The sequence below is a fragment of the Aethalodelphis obliquidens genome, unplaced genomic scaffold (assembly GCF_003676395.1).
Source record: "Aethalodelphis obliquidens isolate GAN/ISIS:26980383/991018 unplaced genomic scaffold, ASM367639v1 scaffold14, whole genome shotgun sequence".
Classification (NCBI taxonomy): Eukaryota; Metazoa; Chordata; class Mammalia; order Artiodactyla; family Delphinidae; genus Aethalodelphis; species Aethalodelphis obliquidens.
The window spans coordinates 20,982,242-21,004,174 of record NW_020837958.1 but is presented as its reverse complement, the minus strand read 5'-3'; the positions used below and the strand labels follow the sequence as shown (position 1 = coordinate 21,004,174).

The following is a 21,933-nucleotide window of genomic DNA, read 5'->3' as shown; positions in this document are numbered from 1 at the left end:
CAAAAAAAATGTATTCTCCATTCAGGAAATTTTTAAAATTCACATTTAAAAAAAAAAATTATTTATTTACTTTTGGCTGTGTTGGGTCTTCATTGCTGTGTGCGGGCTTTTTCTAGTTGTGGTGAGTGGTGGCTACTCTTCGTTGCGGTACGCAGGCTTCTCATTATGGTGGCTTCTCTTGTTGTGGAGTCCGGGCTCTAGGTGTACGGGCTTCAGTAGTTGTGGCACTTGGGCTCAGTAGTTGTGGCTCACAGGCTCTAGAACGCAGGGTCAGTAGTTGTGGCGCATGGGCTTAGTTGCTCCATGCACGTGGGATCATCCTGGCCCAGGGCTCAAACCCATGTCCCCTGCATTGGCAGGTGGATTCTTAACCACTGTGCCACCAGGGAAGCCCAAAATTAACATGTAGTTTTAGCTAATGTTATTTTTTTTTAATACTGATATCTTTGGCCCATTGGAAGTTTATTTTGGTGTAAAGAGTAATCAAGATCCCCCCATGCCTAACTGGCAGCCACACATTTAATAAATAAATGTAATAAATACATGTTTTCATTCGGCAAAATGAGACTGTAAGATTTTTTATATTCTACATCTTGAAATTTCTGGACTCTTTTCAGTCTCATTGTTAGACTGTTTATTCCTTGTCTAGTTCAAAATTGTTTTAATTATTCTAATGTAAAATCCAATTTAATTTGTGGCAGCATTAGTAGGAGGTCATAATTTAGAGAGAGGCTAAGAAAAGATTACCTGAGAAATAGGAGACATTTCTAGTCTCTATCTAAAAAGTCCCCAAAACTCAGGGCCTCTCTCATTAATGTTGTCTCCCCAGAGTCTTCTAAAAGTTTATTGGAATACATGGAGAAAGCCTAAAGATCCCAAAGAACGTATGCTTTATATCACAGAAAACTGGGCTCAAATGTTAATATTGCTGATTATTCATTCTTTGTCCTTAATTTAACCTCTCTGAATATCTGTCTTCTCATCTGTAAACTGGCAATAGTAACACTTAGGTTGCAAAGCTGTTAATAAATAAGAGACAATTTGCATAGGACAATTAGCACAGTCCCTGGACTGTGGTAGGAACTCTATAAATTGTAACTGATATTTATCTATGCTCTGTCTCTCCAGCCACCTGGGTATTATTCTATTGGGCAGAGATCAACTAAGGCCTTTCATAGTCCCAGGCCTCCTGAAAATCCCCAAATCAGACTTGCAGCTTTCTTTCATAGCCCAGAAGTATGACTATATCTGCTAAAAGGTTTTCAGCTACCCAAATGGGGGGAAAAAAGCAAGGCTTACTTTTTCCAGGAGTGTTCAGTGGCGTTAGCAAGGGTAGTGTGGGGAACAGTGTAGTCACACGCAGGTAGATCTGCCTATTGATGCCATTTTAGTGGCTGCTAGCACCAATATTTTGTTTAATTGGGTACTCTTAATTGTGAAATTATTGGAATTCATGATTCTTCTTTGAAAGTACCGGGAGAATAATTATAATACTAATGTCAGGAAAAATACTTCATAACCATCCTAGATATTCTCCACAATACATATGACATAGATAGTAGCCATATTTTCCAACAAAGGATTATTTATTTTAAAAAACACTCAGTGAAATAAAAATATGGGTTTGTGATAGACTCTAGAAATCCTGGAAGTGTAGATGGAAAAAGTATACATGGTGGAAGATAAGAATTGATCCTCTGAATTCAATCATACAGCAAGCATTTATTGACACATATTCTATCCTAGGTCTCTGCTAGGTAATATGTGGTGTACAGATGAAGAAGTCTCTTTCCTTCCTTTGATGATTTAATAGTCTTGAAGAAAAGAACATAACCATGATCTGTAACAAATATTTTGTGTTTGGAATCTGACAGTCTACATTCTAATTTTACTGCACCTGAACGCATGATCTTAATATCGCTACGTCTCGATTTTTTTTATGTGCAAATTGTGATAAGAATAGCCATCTCAGTAATATTGGCCACAGGTGGATTAAATTGGATCATGCATGTAAAATCCCTGGCATAAATAATGGTAGCCATTATAAAGAAAGGAAAAAAGTACTACAATTTTATTTAGAATATTTACGAACTGACTATACTGGACTTCCCTCATACTATGCCATATAATATCTCATATATGTAAATCTGTGTAAAATGTTAATAATAGCTAATATTTAATGAGTGTTTACTATATGCCAGCACATTCCAGCAATTGGTTCTAAGTGTTCTACATATATTAATGCATTTAATCCTCACAACAATTCTGTTATTACACTCATGTTACTGATGAGAAAACAGAAGCTTAGAGAAGTTATATAATTTGCCTAAAATTATTGAAACATACCTATAAATTGATGAAGTCATCAATTTGATGATTCCGGCAGTCTAGAGTTCATGTTCTGGTGACTGCCCTTTCCAGCCACCATTGGGATAGCATATTGCCGCAGTGGAGAATCTAATAAAAATTGGTTTTGGTACAAGATCGCTGAATGATTGCTGGCTCCTACATGTAAATTGGATTTACAGTAAACATACTAAAGTGGATCAAGTGAAAGGAATAGGGTATTGCAGTCTGATACTTCTGTCTGCCACTTAGCTTCATTATCTACAAAACAGAGATATCAACACCCATGTCACCAGACTCTCATGAGGAGCAAATGAGAAAAATATGTGAAGGCACCCAGCTTTGGGTTGTCCATGGTCATGTAATTTTGAATGGTGCAATGGGAATGAAAGCCTGGGTCTCCTGCACATTCATCCATGCCCTTTACTCATTCTAAGTATAGACTTTATCCCGAATGAGTTTTAGAGTAATGAAGGACTGGAATTAGCTCAAAGCAATCATTATGTGAAGAAGCTGTTAGATCTCTTTCTCTACCCTGTAAATCAAACTACAAAGTCATCAAGGCTTAAATTCAACAAAATTATAAATGGTCTGTCATCCAGCCTCCCCACTTTGGCCTACCACTGTGGAGAGTGATCCAATCACATGGTTCTGATAGTCTTCTTTTTAACTTCCCGCGTAATAACAGGCTTTGCTAAAGCAACCCTTCAAGGCAATGAACACAATTGGTAAATAGAATTCATCCTTAGCATTACATGAAAGAGCAATGGATGAGGGTACAGGAGACCTAAGCTTTCATTCCCACATTACCAGTTAGCATTGCATGATCTTGGACAAGTTAATTTGCCTCTATGAGTCTCTCTACAAAATTGAAGAGTTTCAGCTTGCAACTGTGATCTGTGATCTGACTCTGTAGCTTAGTAATTATTCTGCCTCAGACATTCTACCAAACCCACTTATGGTATATATGTAGCAGGGTTCAGGGGGTCCTAAATTCAGAAGGAGTGTGCTTGGATAGGAGACTTGAAACTTCTCCACACAATAAAAATTATCACTGGCAAACCCTCTCTCTGGCTCAGATTAGGGGGTTTTAAGTTACTGGGCTGGAAACAGAAAAGCAGGCTCTTTGTGTCCTAACTATTTGTTCCCTTTGAAGTCCCACTGGTACTGATTTGATAGAAATAGAAACTGTAGATCAAAGCTATAGAGACCATCATCCTTACAAGCAGGACATGAACCCATTTTCAAAGAAAAAGACCCACGCTTTCCTACCCAAATATCTTCTATAGTGCAAAGTTTTCAAGCAAAGCACATTTATTGCAATTTTCATTGGAATCACACTTTTGTTCATGTGGGTTTCTAATGCTGTTACTGAGCATCTGAAAAAGCAGAGGAGCACAGAGAAGGCAACATTGGGATCATACAGACAAACTATTTTGTGGCATACTTTTATCACTTAAAATACATTATAATATATGTAGATACTCCCTCTCCAGGAGATACGGGAAAATGAGTAACTTTGCAGAAGAAACACTTGGCAAATACTATATTAACCGAGTGATGAAAGTTAATATCACTGGTGATGTCATGGGGATACCATGTGGCCCTGATGGGATGTGATGGAAATGGCACTTTACCTCTGTGCCCTGCCTCCATTCTTAAAGCACATAACCCCAGTCTAAATACGTGAAAATGTCAGACAAACCCAGATTGGGGGATTTTCCAAAGGGTGCTTGTCCAGCAGTACTCAGAATTGTTAAGGATATGAAAATCTGAGAAACTGTCTAGACCACAGGTGACTGGGGGGAACATGACAAATAAGTGCTATGGGGTATCCCATGTTGTGTCCTGGAGCTGGTGAAATCTAAGTAAAGTCTGGAATTTGGTTAATAGCAATGTACCAATATTGACTTCTTAACTTTGACAATATACCTCGGTAATGTAAGGGGCAATGGAGGGAATTGGGGGAGGGGTGCATGGGCACTCTCTGTACTATCTTTGTAAATTTTCTGCAAATTTAAAATCAGTCTGAGACAAAAAGCTGATTTTAAAAAATATAAACATTTTGTCATAGAATTAAATATTTTTCTATCACCTGATTGTTAATAGGTATGTAGTATTCCAGAGCATTCATTAAATGTGATCGTGCCTAGCACAGAGCTTGGCAGTACTAAGTGCTCATTAAAAGTTAGATTTTTTGGTTATTGCTGTTATAATTTTGATCAATATTCCAATGTATATTACTGAAAACTTCCCTATCAGGTATCCTCATATGCGCTATTTCTTCCCTGTTTTTATTCTCTTTACGCATGGATATAAGGTGCCCTGGCTTTAGAATTTGCTGTACAATTTGAATGTGGGGGTGTTTAAGGCAACCTAGAAGAGCAAGATCATTAATGCTCTTGTTGTTCTGTTTCAGTGTCATCCTAGTGGCTGTTTGATAGACCTTTGCCTCCAGATGGGAGTTATCATGTTTTTGAAGCAAATATGGAACAATTTCATGGAACTGGGATACCCGTGAGTACTTAATTTTTTTTTAACATCTTTATTGGAGTATAATTGCTTTACAAGGAGGTGTTAGTTTCTGCTTTATAACAAAGTGAATCAGCTATACATATACATATGTTCCCATATCTCTTCCCTCTTACATCTCCCTCCCTCCCACCCTCCCTATCCCACCCCTCCAGGTGGTCACAAAGCACCAAGCTGATCTCCCTGTGCTATGTGGCTGCTTCCCACTAGCTATCTATTTTACATGTGGTAGTGTATATATGTCCATGCCACTCTCTCACTTCGTCCCAGCTTACCCTTCCCCCTCCCTGTGTCCTCAAGTCCATTCTCTAGTAGGTCTACGTCTTTATTCCCGTCTTGTCCCTAGGTTCTTCATGACCATTTTTTTGTTTTGTATTTTAGATTCCATATATATGTGTTAGCATATGGTATTTGTTTTTCTCTTTCTGACTTACTTCACTCTGTATGACAGACTCTAGGACCATCCACCTCACTACAAATAACTCAATTTTGTTTCTTTTTATGGCTGAGTAATATTCTGTTGTATATATGTGCCACATCTTCTTTATCCATTCATCTTTCGATGGATACTTAGGTTGCTTCCATGTCCTGGTTATTGTAAATAGAGCTGCAATGAACATTTTGGTACATGACTCTTTTTGAATTATGGTTTTCTCAGGGTATATGCCCAGTAGTGGGATTGCTGGGTCATATGGTAGTTCTATTTTTAGTTTTTTAAGGAACCTCCATACTGTTCTCCATAGTGGCTGTATCAATTTACATTCCCACCAACAGCGCAAGAGAGTTCCCTTTTCTCTATACCCTCTCTAGCATTTATTGTTTGTAGATTTTTTGGTGATGGCCATTCTGACGGGTGTGAGGTGATACCTCATTGTAGTTTTGATTTGCATTTCTCTAATCATTAATGATGTTGAGCATTCTTGCATGTGTTTGTTGGCAATCTGTATATCTTCTTTGGAGAAACGTCTATTTAGGTCTTCTGCCCATTTTTGGATTGGGTTGTTTGTTTTTTTGATATTGAGCTGCATGAGCTGCTTGTAAATTTTGGAGATTAATCCTTTGTCAGTTGCTTCATTTGCAAATATTTTCTCCCATTCAGAGGATTGTCTTTTCGTCTGGTTTATGATTTCCTTTGCTGTGCAAAAGCTTTGAAGTTTCACTAGGTCCCATTTGTTTATTTTTGTTTTTATTTCCATTTCTCTAGGAGGTCGGTCAAAAAGGATCTTGCTGTGATTTATGTCATAGAGTGTTCTACCTATGTTTTCCTCCAAGAGTTTGATAGTGTCTGGCCTTACATTTAGGTCTTTAATCCATTTTGAGTTTATTTTTATGTATGGTGTTAGGGAGTGTTCTAATTTCATTCTTTTACATGTAGCTGTCCAGTTTTTCCAGCACCACTTATTAAAGAGGCTGTCTTTTCTCCATTGTATATTCTTGCCTCCTTTATCAAAGATAAGGTGACCATATGTGTGTGGGTTTATCTCTGGGCTTTCTATCCTGTTCCATTGATCTATATTTCTGTTTTTGTGCCAGTTCCATACTGTCTTGATTACTGTAGCTTTGTAGTATAGTCTGAAGTCAGGGAGCCTGACTCCTCCAGCTCCATTTTTCTTTCTCAAGATTGCTTTGGCTATTTGGGGTCTTTTATGTTTCCATACAGATTGTGAAATTTTTTGTTCTAAGAGTACTTAATTTTTAAACTAGCCTTGTATAGAGTTACTAAGAATACTAGTTCTTTTTTTTTAATTTTTAAATTTTATTTTATTTATTTTTTTATACAGCAGGTTCTTATTAGTTATCCATTTTATACATATTAGTGTATATATGTCAATCCCAATCTCCCAATTCATCACACTACCACCGCCTCCCTGCCACTTTCCCCCCTTGGTGTCCATACGTTTAAGAAGAACTAGTTCTTAAGAATTGGGGCTTGGTAATCAGAGAGATGACAGTTCAGTTCCTACTCCTCTCCTTACATAATGTGTGACCATTTGTAAGCCAATCGACCTTTCTGTGCCTCAGTTTTCACATCTCTAAGAGAGGCTCAACAGCTGTATCTACCTCAAGAACCATTGTAAGGATTAGACAAAATAATGGATATAGAGTAACTTGTACTCTGTTCAACATCTTAAGACACTTGTTGGTATTCTTAAAATATTATTGGCAGTGCAGGTTCTTGAGAACAAAATTAACTTTCTGGTTTCTTTTGGCTACCAAAAGACCAAGGTTGTTGTTGTTTTTGTTTAATGCAGAGAACCTCCATTTCTGTCTCCCCCCTTTAAGAATGAAATAAAATTAAAATCCTGGATGGGGAGGTTTGGGGCTCTTTGTTACAACAGCAACAGCAATAAATATTTAGAACAGGATTGATTGTGATAACATCAAAACAACAGCATTCTGTTTTTTCCCTATAGATAAATTCTAACTGTGAAATACTGACATAGAAGGACCCTGAATGCCCACTTTTACATCTGTTAAAATATATTATCCTTTAGAATACAGTGAAATAGAGTGTATTTAAAACATTGTGGTATGGAAGTATTGAGGCCTAATTTATTTAAAAACATTATAATTTTGAGGAATTTCCTTACTATGGGGAAAGAACTGGTTAGTTGATTAATGATATAAATAACTTAGGCTCAGTCATCAAATTATACCATGTTTCTTTCTCCTCCTTGGCCCTTAAGTAGCATCAGGGTATTCCTGAGCAGAGACCTGGGGGTTGGAGAGGTGATATTAACCCAGTGCATCGGACTGGGAAATTGTGGAGGCCTGGTACAAATTCCTTTTCTGCCTCTTGCTAAAGATGCTTATAATTTACTTAACCTCTCTGAGACATTTTTTTTAATTTATAAAATAAGGGATTTATAAAGATTAAATGAGATGACCCAATGGTATTTAAACCTTCATCAATAAATGACAGAAGCTTTTTGTGAAGAGATGTTTACACAAATCCTCAATAGTCAAAACAGATTAAAATGAATCTCTGCTAAATGAAAGGAGAATAGGCATGGAGGTTTGGGAAGCCCAGTCCGTTTTTCGTATTCCTTTCTATCTTTGGCTTACCTCTTTGAAACATAAAGTTTGAGGAACATAATTTGAAAATATTTGAGTAAATTAGGTATCAAGTGCCTAGCACAGGATCTGAGATGGTGTCGATACTTCATAAGCACAGTCAAGATGGTGTAGTAGTCATTGTAATATTAAGAATGATTCTTGTTGTTATTATTGTCTGTGTACTTCTGTACATACCATGCACTTTGGACATCACATTTTCGCCATGGCCTTGCCCAAGAGGTGAGCCTGGATTTTGTATATCAAATCCCAAGGCTACCATGGCAAATGACATCCTGGTGGGGTTTTCCCAACAGCTGGACAAAGGCCTTGCTGAAGAAACTCTAGCAGGAGTGAACCAGTTCCTAAAGCAATGACTTTTAAACTTTTAAAGCACAATTCTCTTTCCTCAAGTAAAATCTTAAGCAGACTGAAATAAATAGGATATAAGCAAGCAGGCCTTCCATTCCCAACTCCCTTTTTCATCTTCACGAGGCTCCAGAGGCAACCTCCATGGAGCACACATTGAAGCGCTACCTGACGTTTTGATCTAACTATGGTGGTTCTTCCAACCCCCACTGAAGCTCTACGTCCATGATTAATTAAAACTGAGAGTTGGGTACTGTTCATTGGGTCCTGTGAGATTCACCTTATCCTAGAGATAATTTTTATCTAACTCTTAAGATAATTTATTACCCAGAAGTCTACAATATTTGCATACCAGGATATTTCTGAGTCATATAATTTCAAGACTGCCCCTGGGTTAGGGAAAGAGTGTTGCTACTTCCTTTTCAAGTCTGATAAATGGACTGAGACACAGATTCATTACCTGTAAATTATTGTTCACTATAGGAGCAGAGTGTAATCTCTTGAATCCTTCATAGTTATAAACTCAGAGAAGTGAAGTGACTTGCTAAAAGCCACACAACTAATGCATTGTAGGGTGAGGAATAGAAACTACATCTCTTGAAACTCTAGGTAGGGCTCAGTTATCTAATGTGAAACATGATTTTACTCATGTTCAGAGAGCACAGCCCAGAAGATTTGGAAGGAAGGGCTCAGATCCAATCACAACAGGCAGCATAAGAGTTTAGGTATTTATATAGGTGGGGTAGGGGAAGGAATCACAGAAATGAGTATTTGTCTAATCAATATTAGGAAGCACCTATAGTATATGGGAGGATCAACTCTTTGATAACTATGTAGATGTTTGTAGGGTCTAGGAAGTCGGAGGCCTCTTCTTCCTTGCTAAATTTAAAGTTGAGACCATGCAAAGACCCCCCCAATTCTCAGGCATGCTTAGTGTAGTCCTAAGGTAGTTGGAGTTTCTCTTTTCTTAATACACTATAAATTGTTTACCAGGTGCTTAAATACGAGCTTAAAAGGCCTTTGCCTTTATGCAGGTTGATCCAGAACTGGTGGTCACGACATAAAATCAAGCGGGGAATACAAGATGCTTCCATACCTCAGTGGGAAAATGATTGGAATCTACAGCCCATGAATATTCACGGACTGATGGATGAGTACTTAGAAATGGGTATGGAAAGAACCTTCTGCAAAGCTATTTGACCCTCTTGATACGTTTTTTCTACTTCACTCAGGCTCTGATTCAAGAGAGAAAACCGTCTCCTTTTGAGCAAATATTTTAAAGGAACAAAATAAAGCAAAACCCACTCCTATGTTGAGAAATGTATCAGCCCAACCAAATAGAGCAATAATTCTTTCTCACAGTAAACATTTGCACAGACCCAGTCTGAGTCTTGAGTCTTCAGGAAGCTTACTTATTTATATTACAAAAATAAGGATTCCCATTCCAACTGATAAGATCACTGCATGTTGTTTTGACATTTGTTTTGTTCTCTGGCCCTCAGTTTTCTCATCTATAAAAAGAGAGGACAAGATTAGGTCTCTTGCTTCCTTTCTAGGACTAAGCATGTTTCTTCAAGTCCTTCTCTGACGTTTTTCTTCCTTCATGCTGCATGGCATAGAGGTGAAAGTCTCATAGACTTTCAATCTATTGAGATCTGAGTTTGAATGCAGTTTTTAACATTTTTCATCTATCTACCCTTTAGCCAGTTTACTTAACATGTATGAGCTACATTTTTCTCAACTGTACAGTGGGATAAGCATGTTTACTTTGTAGGGATGTTGGAAGGATTAAAGGCAATCTATGTAAAGATGCCTAATATGGAACAAAGAAAGCACTCAATAAATGATACTGTTTATATTACCGATTTTCTAACCCTCTTCCTTTACAGTTTTGCAGTTTGGTTTTACCACCATCTTTGTTGCGGCTTTTCCTCTGGCCCCTCTTTTGGCTTTGTTAAACAATATCATTGAAATCAGGCTGGATGCGTACAAATTTGTCACCCAGTGGCGGAGGCCTTTGCCAGCCAGAGCAACCGACATAGGTAAGATTCAGCAACTACATGATTTTTGCATTGCTAAGGCCAAGTGGTGGCTTGATCTTACTTAGCACAACGTGGGTTTCTATTGCTGGAGCTCTCTTCCAGCCATAACAAAACTGTTTTCGTTAACCAAAGAATGAAATGAGAGTAAGTTTAGTTATAACTCTTAGTTGAGGGTAAGTTCATACTGAACATGCTATTTCATAAACTTATTTGTAACTGAAAAGGATCTCATATATCCCTTTCCAGAGCTTATTTTTTCATTCCATTATTTTTTTTCATTCCATTATTTTTTAAAGTTAACTTTAATCCTATTTGAAACATCAGTTTTGACCATCATCAATAGTCGATTGATACTATATACAATTTCAAAAGCTTTTTTGTGTATCTATATGATGCCAGATTGGCCTCTTAAGAAGTAGAAAATGTCAACTAGTGATTTTCAGGTCTTGACACTAAACTAGTTTTACTTTTTCGTAGTTTTACATTAAAAAGGTAGCTGACAAAGATAAAGGCAAAACCCATAGTGAATACAGATATTTCAGAGTTCACACAATGAAGTAGAACTTTATTTGTATAGGTTTGAGTACCTCTCAAGTTCTATACATAGGCTCTGAAGAATCTTAAGCAGCTGTGTCTGTATCTCATTGGTACAGACATGAACCAGTTCCTAACAATATTTTAATTTTAAAATCTCTCTACATGATGTCTACCTCCCCTCTATGGAAAAGTATTCAATAGCTGTAATATCTGTAGTGAGACACATACCATCCTAAGAAAGTAAATAATGGACAGAGCCGTGGTTCCAACATAACTAAAACACTTTTTCCAAATTAAGGTTGATTAAAGTGTTTTAACTTTTTTTCTTTTTACTCACTATCTTTAATCTTTCTCCTACTAGGTATCTGGTATGGAATTCTTGAAGGAATTGGTATATTGGCTGTGATTACCAATGCGTTTGTAATTGCTATTACATCTGATTACATCCCACGTTTTGTCTATGAATACAAATATGGCCCCTGTGCAAGTCAGTTTGAATATAGTGAAAGGTAAGGTTGAAATGTACACATTTTTTATTTGTAATTAAAATGGGAACTTATTGGCAAGCTTTGTTCTGTGACCATTAAGGGTAATGTTTCTGATCGTTGTGTTTATGTGTTTATTAGATGGAATCAAGTGGGATAAAAAGGGCAGCAGTGTTTTTTACAGCAAATAATTTTAGAGTCTATGATTTTCTGTGTAAATTCATCACCGGTGTTAAAATGTTAAAAACATTTTAATGTATTTAGAAGTTAAATTTAGGACTAGAAGAGAACTTTGAAAGAATCCAATGCAATAGTTTGTCTATATAGATGGGAAATTGAGGCCTATACTAGTTAAATTACTGAAGGGAATTAAGCTAGTTTGTGGGGATATACAGAATATGAAGAAACTCTCAGCTATGTGACTAGAGATTGTTCTAAAGGGATTTACTGCTAGAGATTTTAAGCATGCAGAAAATGATACCCTAGACCTGTCTCCTTTTTCTTTTTTGTTAAAATTTAAATCAACACTTGAGAACAGGGTTTCTCAACCTCTGCACTATTGACGTTACAGACCAGATAATTCTATTTTTGAGGAGGAGGGGTGTCCTGTGCCAAAGGATGTTTAGCAGCAACCTTGGCCTCTACCCAGTGGATACCAAGAGCAACCTCCCTGCTCCCCAACTTGTGACAACCAGAAATGTCTCCAGACATTGCCAAATGGTCCCTGGGGGACAAAATCACCCAGTTTAGAACACTGCCTTAGGGGATATGAGTTTTTCAGATCTTTCCTTCTTGAAAACTTGAAGAATGCAAGGGAGCCCTGGACTTGGAGACAGAGAGAAACTGGAGTTTTTAGCTGGAGGTTAGCCTTAGGTGTGGAAGTAGTGATAGGAAATAAAGTAGTGATAGGAGAAGCTGTGTCTCCTCCTTCCTTCAGGAGCAGCCCTGGGCATGCATCTTATCTAGATGCGGGACGTGTGCCCGAGCAAGCAGAGCCCCGCAGAGCCCCGGTTTAGGATGAATTCAGCCCTTAGTCCTGCAGATGAACTCATTTGTCTCAGAACACTGCAGTGCCTTTCTGAACACAAATGTACGTCTCAATTTTTCAAAGAGAGGTAATAAAGGCAGGAGATTTTCTTTTATATATTGGAGTCTTGTCAAGAGATTTTAACTTGAAGTCAAACTCCCAAGATTTAAGTGCTAACTTTGCCTTCTACTAAAAGGCACATCATCAATCTGGACCTATGCTTAAGAAATGGTGCCTGAGGTAACATTTTATGAACTGTAAAACACTAAACAGATATAAGTTGGTTTTTAGTATTCATAGTGAAAAACCCCAAAGTCTCTTTTTTCTTTATTCAAAATGGCCTAGAAGCAGATTTTAATGGTTTAAAATATGTAGGCTCGCTTGGCAGCCCTCTTCCTTACGGGCATTATTTGTTAGTGTCTTTACTGCCACCTAGTGGCAGGTGAAAGTGAGATTGGATAGGTATAAGCTCTGTTCACATTCCAGGTACTGACTTTTCACGTAGGTAGCACCTGACTCCTCCATTAGCAGTGACTAGGGATGTAGAATCATTTCAAGAAGAGATGTGGAGGACTTGTGAGTTTGAAACCACACATTCATAGGGGCTTCCTGGTATTAATTTTCTCCAGGTACGTTTAGCAGCTAAACTGGGGTAAATTCATTCAGATTGGAAATTTTCAGAGCAAGGGGGCAAAAAGACAAGGTGGCAATGGAGAGGATGATACTGGCAAGCTGAAATGATAAGTTATGAGGTCTAGGATGGCCAGGGAGGGGAGTGAAGTTGAAGTCAGTGTGGTCCTGTAATTAAAATTTAGGGTTTAGAATAAGATAAATGGGCACTTGAATCCAGTCTCTAACAACTCTATGTTCTGGGCAGTGGTTCTCAACCCATGGCCGGCATATCTCCTTCAGGGTCCATGAGGTCAATACTATTTTCATAATAATACTAAGATACTATTTGCGTTTTTCACCACATTGACATATGCACAGATGGTACAAAAGCAGTGGGCTAAAATTTTCTGGTGGCTTTGCATCACTCAAGGCAGTGGCACCAAAAAATACTAGTAATGATTCTATTTCTCACCACTCTACATTCACCATTTTTAAAAGGCCAGTAAGAAATTTCAGAATGTCTTTGATGAAGCAGTAATAATTATTCATTTTAACCAAACCTCCACCCTTGAATAAATGTCTTCTCAATATTCTGTTCGACAAAATGCAGAGTGCACATAAAGCGCTTCTGCTACATCCTAAAGTGTGATGAGCGTGTCAAAGAAAAGTGCAAACTTTTGGAGTTGCAAACTAAAGAAACTTTTTTTTTTAACATGAAATAAAATTGTCAGACAAGCTATGAGTATTCAGACTTGGGTATTAGCAAACACTCTTTTACAGAATGCACAAAACTAGCTTGTCATTTTAAGGAAAATAATTGACAATATTTGTTGAGCTTTAAAGCTTCCCCATACTTATAGGGTTTTTTTTTTCCGATAAAAGTCAGTGACGATATTAACAATTGTGCTTTTTCATGGTCTATAGTAAAAATATATCAACATTTGGAAGATCTGCATAATTCAGGGAACACATGTTCTCCAAATGGCCCCAATTTGATGTTACAAAATCTTGCATGGATAAATGACAAATTCAAAGTACAAGATAGACCTATGGATTTTAATGCAAAATCCATATGGAACGATGCATATGAAAGTTCAGTTACACGAAGATTCCACCTTACAACTAAACTTTAAGAAATGACCACAGGTAGAGCTTTGGTATAATATCAAAGAAAAATATTGACATTTATCTGAAATGATATTAAAATAGTCGTCCTTCTTCCACCTACTTGTCTGCATGAGGCCAGATATTCTACTTGCCCTTCAACCAAAACAACATATTGCAATAGATTTAATGCAGGTTTGAGTATCCAGCTGTCTTCTATTAAGGCAGGCATTAAGGTGTTTGCAAACATGTAAATCAGTGTCATTCTTCTCGCTATGTTTTTTTCTTTTGGAGTATATAACTATTTTTCAAATGTGTTATTCATATTATTTGAATGGATGTGATAGTTATTTTAAATGAATGAACATAAATTTCTATTTCAATTTCTAATGTGGTAAATATCAATAGATATTCCCCTATGCAAAAAGCTCCTTGAGATCCTCAACAGCTTTTTTAAATGTAAAGGGTATCTGAGACCAGAAATTTTGACAATTATAGGCCTAGAGAAAGTCATTTAGTCTCTGTAAATCGTAGTTCTTCTATCTATGTGGTGAAGATAATAATAATATACATGTTCTAAGGCTATTGTAAAACTTAACCCTGATCACAGTTTAATACCTAACCACCAGAGTAGGGAATTTTACCTTTTTTGTTTACTGTTGAATACCAAGCATCCAGAATTGTTCTAACAAATCATCAGTCCTCCATAAATATGTATTGAATAAGTTAATAAATTACAAATAAACATGTTTATCAATTGGCTGTTTGATGTTAATTATCCAAATCGTGTTACATGTTTATATATATTTATTCAGTTTCAATGCATAGGAAGTAATTACCATAATGCCTAGTGCATAGTAAACACTTAATTAAACATAAGCCAAATGATAAGGCAAAATAGAAACTATTGGAGGGAAATGGCAGGCAAGAGTCTGTCTCATTAAGGCATAATCACGGATGTAATGGGAGTCAGAGAATAGAATCAGAGAGCTGAGTTGCTACGAGTTTATAATTATAATGAAAGGCATAATGGCACTTATTAAATCTTGTCATTGGTAATGAAGGAACTGGACTAGAAATTCATGAATCTCTGAATCACACATGCTTTCTTTTCTTTTCTCCCAGTTGTTTAACAGGATATGTCAACAATAGCCTATCCTTCTTTGACCTGAGTGAGCTTGGCATGGGAAAATCTGGTTATTGCAGGTATTTACTTATAAATTATAGTTATCTTTTCTTTTTGCTTTCACCATTCCGTCTCCTCATGCTAATGGGTCCATTTAAACTGTCATTTTGGAGTTTTGACAAATTAAGAACATTTGGGGCCTCCACATTTTGGTCTTTGTTCTTCAAATTCTTTGTTTTTGTGGATTTTAGGTACCGAGACTACAGAGGTCCTCCTTGGAGTTCCAAACCCTATGAATTTACCCTACAATACTGGCATATCCTCGCTGCTAGATTGGCCTTCATTATTGTGTTTGAGGTTAGTCACAGGCTGATAAAATTACTCTAGGTAAACGCTTTTCTGACTGATATATTAGTTGCCTTTTTTTTTTTTAAGATTTATTTTTTATTTATTTATTTTTGGCTATGTCGGGTCTTAGCTGCGGCATGAGGGATCTTCGTTGAGGCATGTGGGCTCTTCGTTGCAGTGAACGGGCTTCTCTCTAGTTGTAGTGTGCAAGTTTTCTCTCTCTAGTTGTGACTCGCAGGTTCCAGGGCACATGGGCTCTGTAATTTGTGGCACGCAGGCTCTCTAGTTGAGACGCGTGAGCTCAGCATTTGCGGCGTGCGGCCTTATTTGCCCCGCGGTATGTGGGATCTTACTTCCCTGACCAGGGATCGAACCAGTGTCACCTGCACTGCAAGGCGGATTCTTTACCACTGGACCACCAGGGAAGTCCCTAGTTGCCTTTTTGAAGTCAGTTTCTCACTGACTTCCAAAACAGGACTTGAGTATGTCCCTGTAAAAGGTTCAGATACAAGGAAACCACTATGACATGCAAAAAAGCAAGAACTGAATAATGTAAGTTAAAGAATATTTATATCAGAAATCTAGGATAATCTCTAGGTCCACGGGTGGATCTAGAGATTATCATACTAAGTGAAGTAAGCCAGACAGAGAAAGACAAATATCATATGATGTCACTTACTTGTGGAATCTAAAAAAATGCTACAAATAAACATTTACAAAACAGAAACAGACTCACTAACATAGAAGACAAACTTATGGTTACCAAGGGGAAAAGGGAGAGATAAATTAGGAGTTCGGGATTAACATATTCACACTACTATATACAAAATAGATAACCAAAAAGACCTAGTGTATAGCACAGGGAACTATATTTTGTAATAACTTATAAGGGAAAAGAATCTGAAAAAAAATAGATATATATGTATGTATAACTGAATCACTTTGCTTTACACCTGAAACTAATACAACATTGTAGATCAACTCTACTTCACCTTAGTTTTGAGCCTCCTAATAACCAAATTTAAAAAGTGAGGTTGGTTTTCATCATCTAACAAAAGAACCCATATTTATTCATCGAGGTGGAGAGACTTATTTTCTGAACAATCAACTCTAATTATAGTTGATCATGTGTATTTGTACAGCAACAGTGCATAATTCAATAAATTATGCCTGAGAACACTTTTATAAAACGTGCATAGATTTTGATGATCAGAGTCATGCAATAATTTTAGATTGTAGTCTGTGAAGAAATTTTGGAGAAGCTACCATATTATTGCCTTGCTTAAAAAATAACCAGCTTGATACAGTGAAGAACTTAGCACTGGAATATATTGAGTATCTACTCACTAAGGTCTATGGAAAACCTTTAAATGCATCTGTTTCCTATGGCCAAAATTATGGAGAGAAAAAGATAGCCATACATAAGACTTTTTGCATATGAAATAAGGTTTAATCCAGGACTAAATTCTATTATTTAGTGACTCTATGGGCCTATAAAAATGTCTCCTGATGAAGTTTGACTTTCTATTTTATTATAGGTAGCAAAAGAGTTTAAAGCATATTTCCAATCCAGTGATTCCAAAAAGTCGTTTTTATTGTGTGTGTTAAAATGTACACTTTTTTCTTCTTCATCTTCTTTTGGAGCTCAGGTAGAAAGACTTAATCAAATGCCTCAATTAACAGCAACCTACCATCATGGATGCATAAGCCCAATGATTCCTTCTTTTTTTTTTTTCCTCTTCATTCCCCATTACCCACCCACTCCAAAAGCACCCACTGTCTTTTCTTCTGTGGAAGATTTACCACATCTTTATTTGAATATATGTTTGTTTATAAGTATATTGAATATATATGTGTGTGTGTGTGTGTGTGTATATATATATATATATATATATATATATATATATAGTATTATTTTAAGTATTCTTTTCCAAAATTACCTCAATGGTATTATATAATAATTCATTTTTATCTCTTACCCATTATACTTTTTCAGATCTAGAGAGACATCTATCCATGAGATTTATAATTTCTTTTGTCTATTCATGATATTTCATCAAAATTAAATACCATATTCCCCTAAGGATAGGTGCTTAGACTTACAATAATGCTCTCTACCTCAATAAATCTTTTATTAAGAATCTTGGGCATGTTACCTTGTAAACATATTTAAGGGTTTTTAAGGAGTATCTTACTCAGGTGTGGAACTGTTAGCTTATACACGTACTCGGTTTCATGTAATACCAACAGATTGCTCTTCAAAATTCTCTTGGATTTTCACCAGCTTTTCATAGCATCTGAATTTCTAACATTTTGCAGTTGTATAAGAGTAAGGTAATATTTTGCTTTAATTTTTTTTGTTTTAGTCTGTTTACTAATGACACTGACCATCACTTTTAGTACTAGAAAGCCATTTGGGCTTCATTTTTTTGTAAATTTATAACCTTGATCCATTTTTGGTTGAGTTACCAAATTTTATGATTTCCTTATATATTCTACATATTAATCTTCACCAGTTATATACACAGCAGATACCTTTTCATTGTCCATAACCTATTAACTTTATGTGTAAACAGATAATGTTCAATTTTGATGTAGTCAAGCGCATCATTGTTTTCCTTTTATGGTTTGTGCTTATTTTGTATAGCTTATTTAGGACACTTTCCTTATCTCCAGTTCAAAAAGATATTCTACTATATTTTTTACTATTAACTTTACAGTCTTACCTATCACATGTCTTTAATACCAGGAGTTTTTATAGAGTCTGAGGGAAAAGGTTATTCTCCATATAATGACATAAGTTTTGCACTGCTATTTACTAAATCATCTATTATCTATCCACTGATTTGTAAATCCATCTCTGTAATATTCCAAGTTCCTACGTAGTCATGTGTGTATCTCTGGCCTCAGTATTCTGACTTATCACTCCATTTGTCTGTTCCTGGATCACTATTGCACTATTTAAATGCAATATTTAAATATGTCATATCTGATAAAGCAAGTGACCACCCATCCTGCCACACTTGCTCTTATTTAAAAAAATTACTTAGCTATTTGGAGTTATTAACCATTCATATAAATTTTAGAAGCCATTTTTCAGGTTCCCCTGAATATTGAGCAAGGACTTTTGTTAGAATTACATTTGTAGAAATCAAATTTTGACTTATTTACAAAATCTGTGCTGTTTCATTAATGAATGTAGAATTTATTCAAATCATTCTTATCTCCTTTAATAGATTTTTAAATATTCTCTTACTTATTTGTACCTTTTTATTTCTAGAAACTTTATAGATATTTTTATTGCTGCTATGAGTACTGTCTTAAAATTCATTATATGATTCGCTTGATTTTTGCCGGAATACAAATAGTCTTTCTAAGATGAGCATACCTCCTTGTTTAAGTACCTTACTGGTTCTAGTATTCTGTCTATTAAATTGGTTGGGATTGTCTTTTCAAATGATAATACCAGCTGCAAATAACAAAAGTTTTGTATGTTTACTTCCAAGGTTTATGTTTCATTGCTTTTGTTTGCCTTACTGTGTTGCTGGAAACTTCAATATGGTGTTGAATAGCAGCGGTGTGAACAAACATGTCTTTTTTCCAACTTCAGTGGAAATACTTCTGATTTTTTTCTTTAAGTATGATATCTGCTGTAGGTTTTTTGTTTAAGATGATTGGTTATGATAGTGTCTTGATAAATGGGTATCAAACTCTAGCTTTAAAAAAAATAGATCTACGTTTTAATATTAAGCCATCCTTGCATGTCAAACTCTCTCTGTGAATCAGTTTATAGGTTTCTCTATTACTATCGTATAGGACTTGGAGCATATTCTTTCTTACTGATTTAATTTGTAACAAATGTTTTTAATTTTTATATATATACTCTTGAGTCACATTGCTGGCTATTTCTGTGAATATAAAATATTTGGTCAGGAAAGAAGCTCTTGATCTGCTTCTCTATGGAAAATATGACCTGCTTTTCTATGATCTATCAATACTATGCAGTCCTGGGACACATAGAGCAAGCCCAGTTAAAAGTGCCTTCTTCCTTTCCACGTAGAGACTACTGTCGCAAAGTCCTTTAGGTGAATGGGTTCTTTTCTACAGATCATCCTAAGTCTGTCAATCAGATTTTTCTTCTTTCATGAGAAATTAAAAGACTTATTGTTCATGCGAAAAGAAATAGGATGCATTTATAATAGTCGGAGATAATATTTAAGTAGTGCTTATACTGTGTGAAGCACTCCTTTCAAATATATTTACTCGTTTAATTTTTATACCAACCTTTAAGAGACACTATTATTAGAATCACTTTAGAGCTGAGACATAGAGAACATAGGTGATTTGCATAAGGTTACACAACTAATGAGTGTCAGAGTAGGGTTCAAACATAGGCAGTCTCAGTCAGCATCTGTACTTTTAACCACTGGTGTATTACCTTCTGATTTTTGTCCCTGCTTTTTTTAAATACAATACTTTTATCAGTTTAGTTTTTAAATCTATTTTTATCATTGAATAAATAATTAATAGAGATAAGATATTTTAGAGCAGTTATAATAACATATGCTTTCAATAGAGTAGAAATTCTGAAACATGTATGTGCTGGGGGTTGAGTCCAAATCCAGCATCACAGGCAGGACTGTATTCTGTGTGTTTTGTACACTGTGTATTATAATCTATCGAACAAGGATTGTCCCTGTATGTGATCTCTCTGTGTATAACAAAGCATATCATAACAGTATTGCATAATATATAAGGTTTTTATAGGTGTGAATTTCAGATTCATTCAATGTTTATAAGGTGACATCAACATGTCTTTGTTGGAATACTTATGTGATGGAAGGCAATAATCGTATTCCCAATATAATTTTGAAAATATTAATATTCTAGATGGAACATACTGAGTTCCGATGCTTGATTGTAAGGCAAATGCAACATTGTTCATGACTTCTGTTTTATAATTAGCATTTCAGAATCGTTGAAAATGTACTTTCTTCTCTTAAATTTTCAGCACCTTGTTTTTGGAATCAAGTCATTCATCGCCTACCTGATTCCAGATGTACCAAAGAATCTATATGACCGAATACGACGGGAGAAGTACTTAGTCCAAGAAATGATGTATGAGGCTGAACTAGAACATTTGCAACAACAACGGAGAAAAAGTGGTCACCCTGTTCACCATGAATGGCCTTAGTTGATACCTGTTGCCCAGCAGGGGCAATACCATTAGTGGGCATGATGGCAACGTCAAATTCTAGGTGGGATCTAGGAGGAAGGCATACCTGGCAAAACATATGTGTAATATGTTACTTGGAAATGCATCACAGCCATCTCTGGGATTTGAAATATCCAAGCTTCTAGGGAAGAAAACAAATGACCCGTGACCTTAAAAAAAATGGTTAAATTGACATTGCAGGAAGCCAGGATCTAATTCTCAGAACTAGCCTCAGGGAGTTGTGTGTTTGGAAACCTCCACCTTCCATCAGCTGCAGTGTAATAGGAAGGGTGATGATGAGGTTTCTAGAGACAGATTTCCATGTAAATGTACACAAGCCAGGCATGACTTAAAGTATCATGTGGTCCTCACCCACATACTAATCTTTGGATGTCTTTGGAACCTTAGACTGAGTTGAGATACTTACAAGAAATGGCAAATCAATTATTACCTTTGCTGCCTGAACTCCATGTCCCTTCAGCTTACTGTTTCATAGAAATTTCCCTTATTTCTTGGTGAGATTTTGGATCTGTGCCACAGGGAATTTATGCTGCTTTACACTGACTATGCAGTTGAAGAGTTGCACATCGTTAGTAGTCAAACCAAAAATCTAAGACTCCAAAAAGAATACCATTCATTGAAATCATATTCTATTGCATTGGCTACATTCTAATCTGTTTTATCACTGGCAGATTCAGTTTTACTGCATTTTTTTTTTTTTTTTTTGCTAAACGCCAATAGAGCCACAGAGTTATAGAATATGGATGCGTGTTCTTATATCATTTAGAACATGATGAATCCATATTTTACTGTGGAAAGCTGTTTTATAGTATATTTAATTTCCACCTCCCTGATTTATTACAACACTCTCACAGAATAACTTGAAATGCTGTAAATATGTTGGTTTTCCTTGTACCTTTGCACCTGAACAATATGGAATGCAAGTTACAATTCATGCAGCTCTGAGACCAGTTACACAGTACGCCATTGTGGCTTATTTATTCAGGAAAACAGAAGCCAGATGCTTTGCAACACTTAAGCTTTTCCAACAATGTGCACTCTTGCTCCTGAGCTGATGAAAACAATGCATGAATATAAATTTATATTATTTGTAAAAAACATACATTTTTTTGAGT

The 21,933-nt window shown here is 36.1% G+C and overlaps 1 protein-coding gene across 2 annotated transcripts in view; it reads left to right on the top strand.

Annotated features, from left to right (window-relative positions):
• ANO3 (anoctamin 3) overlaps positions 1-21,933 on the top strand; it is a 193,099-nt gene extending 171,166 nt beyond the window's left edge. For both annotated transcript variants that reach the window (XM_027115153.1, XM_027115154.1), the window contains 7 exons: positions 4,766-4,863; positions 9,336-9,469; positions 10,191-10,343; positions 11,242-11,389; positions 15,234-15,314; positions 15,486-15,591; positions 20,594-21,933. In XM_027115153.1, coding sequence (XP_026970954.1) covers positions 4,766-4,863; positions 9,336-9,469; positions 10,191-10,343; positions 11,242-11,389; positions 15,234-15,314; positions 15,486-15,591; positions 20,594-20,776 — 903 coding nt within the window. In that variant the 3' untranslated portion in view covers positions 20,777-21,933. The remainder of the gene's footprint in view (positions 1-4,765; positions 4,864-9,335; positions 9,470-10,190; positions 10,344-11,241; positions 11,390-15,233; positions 15,315-15,485; positions 15,592-20,593) is intronic.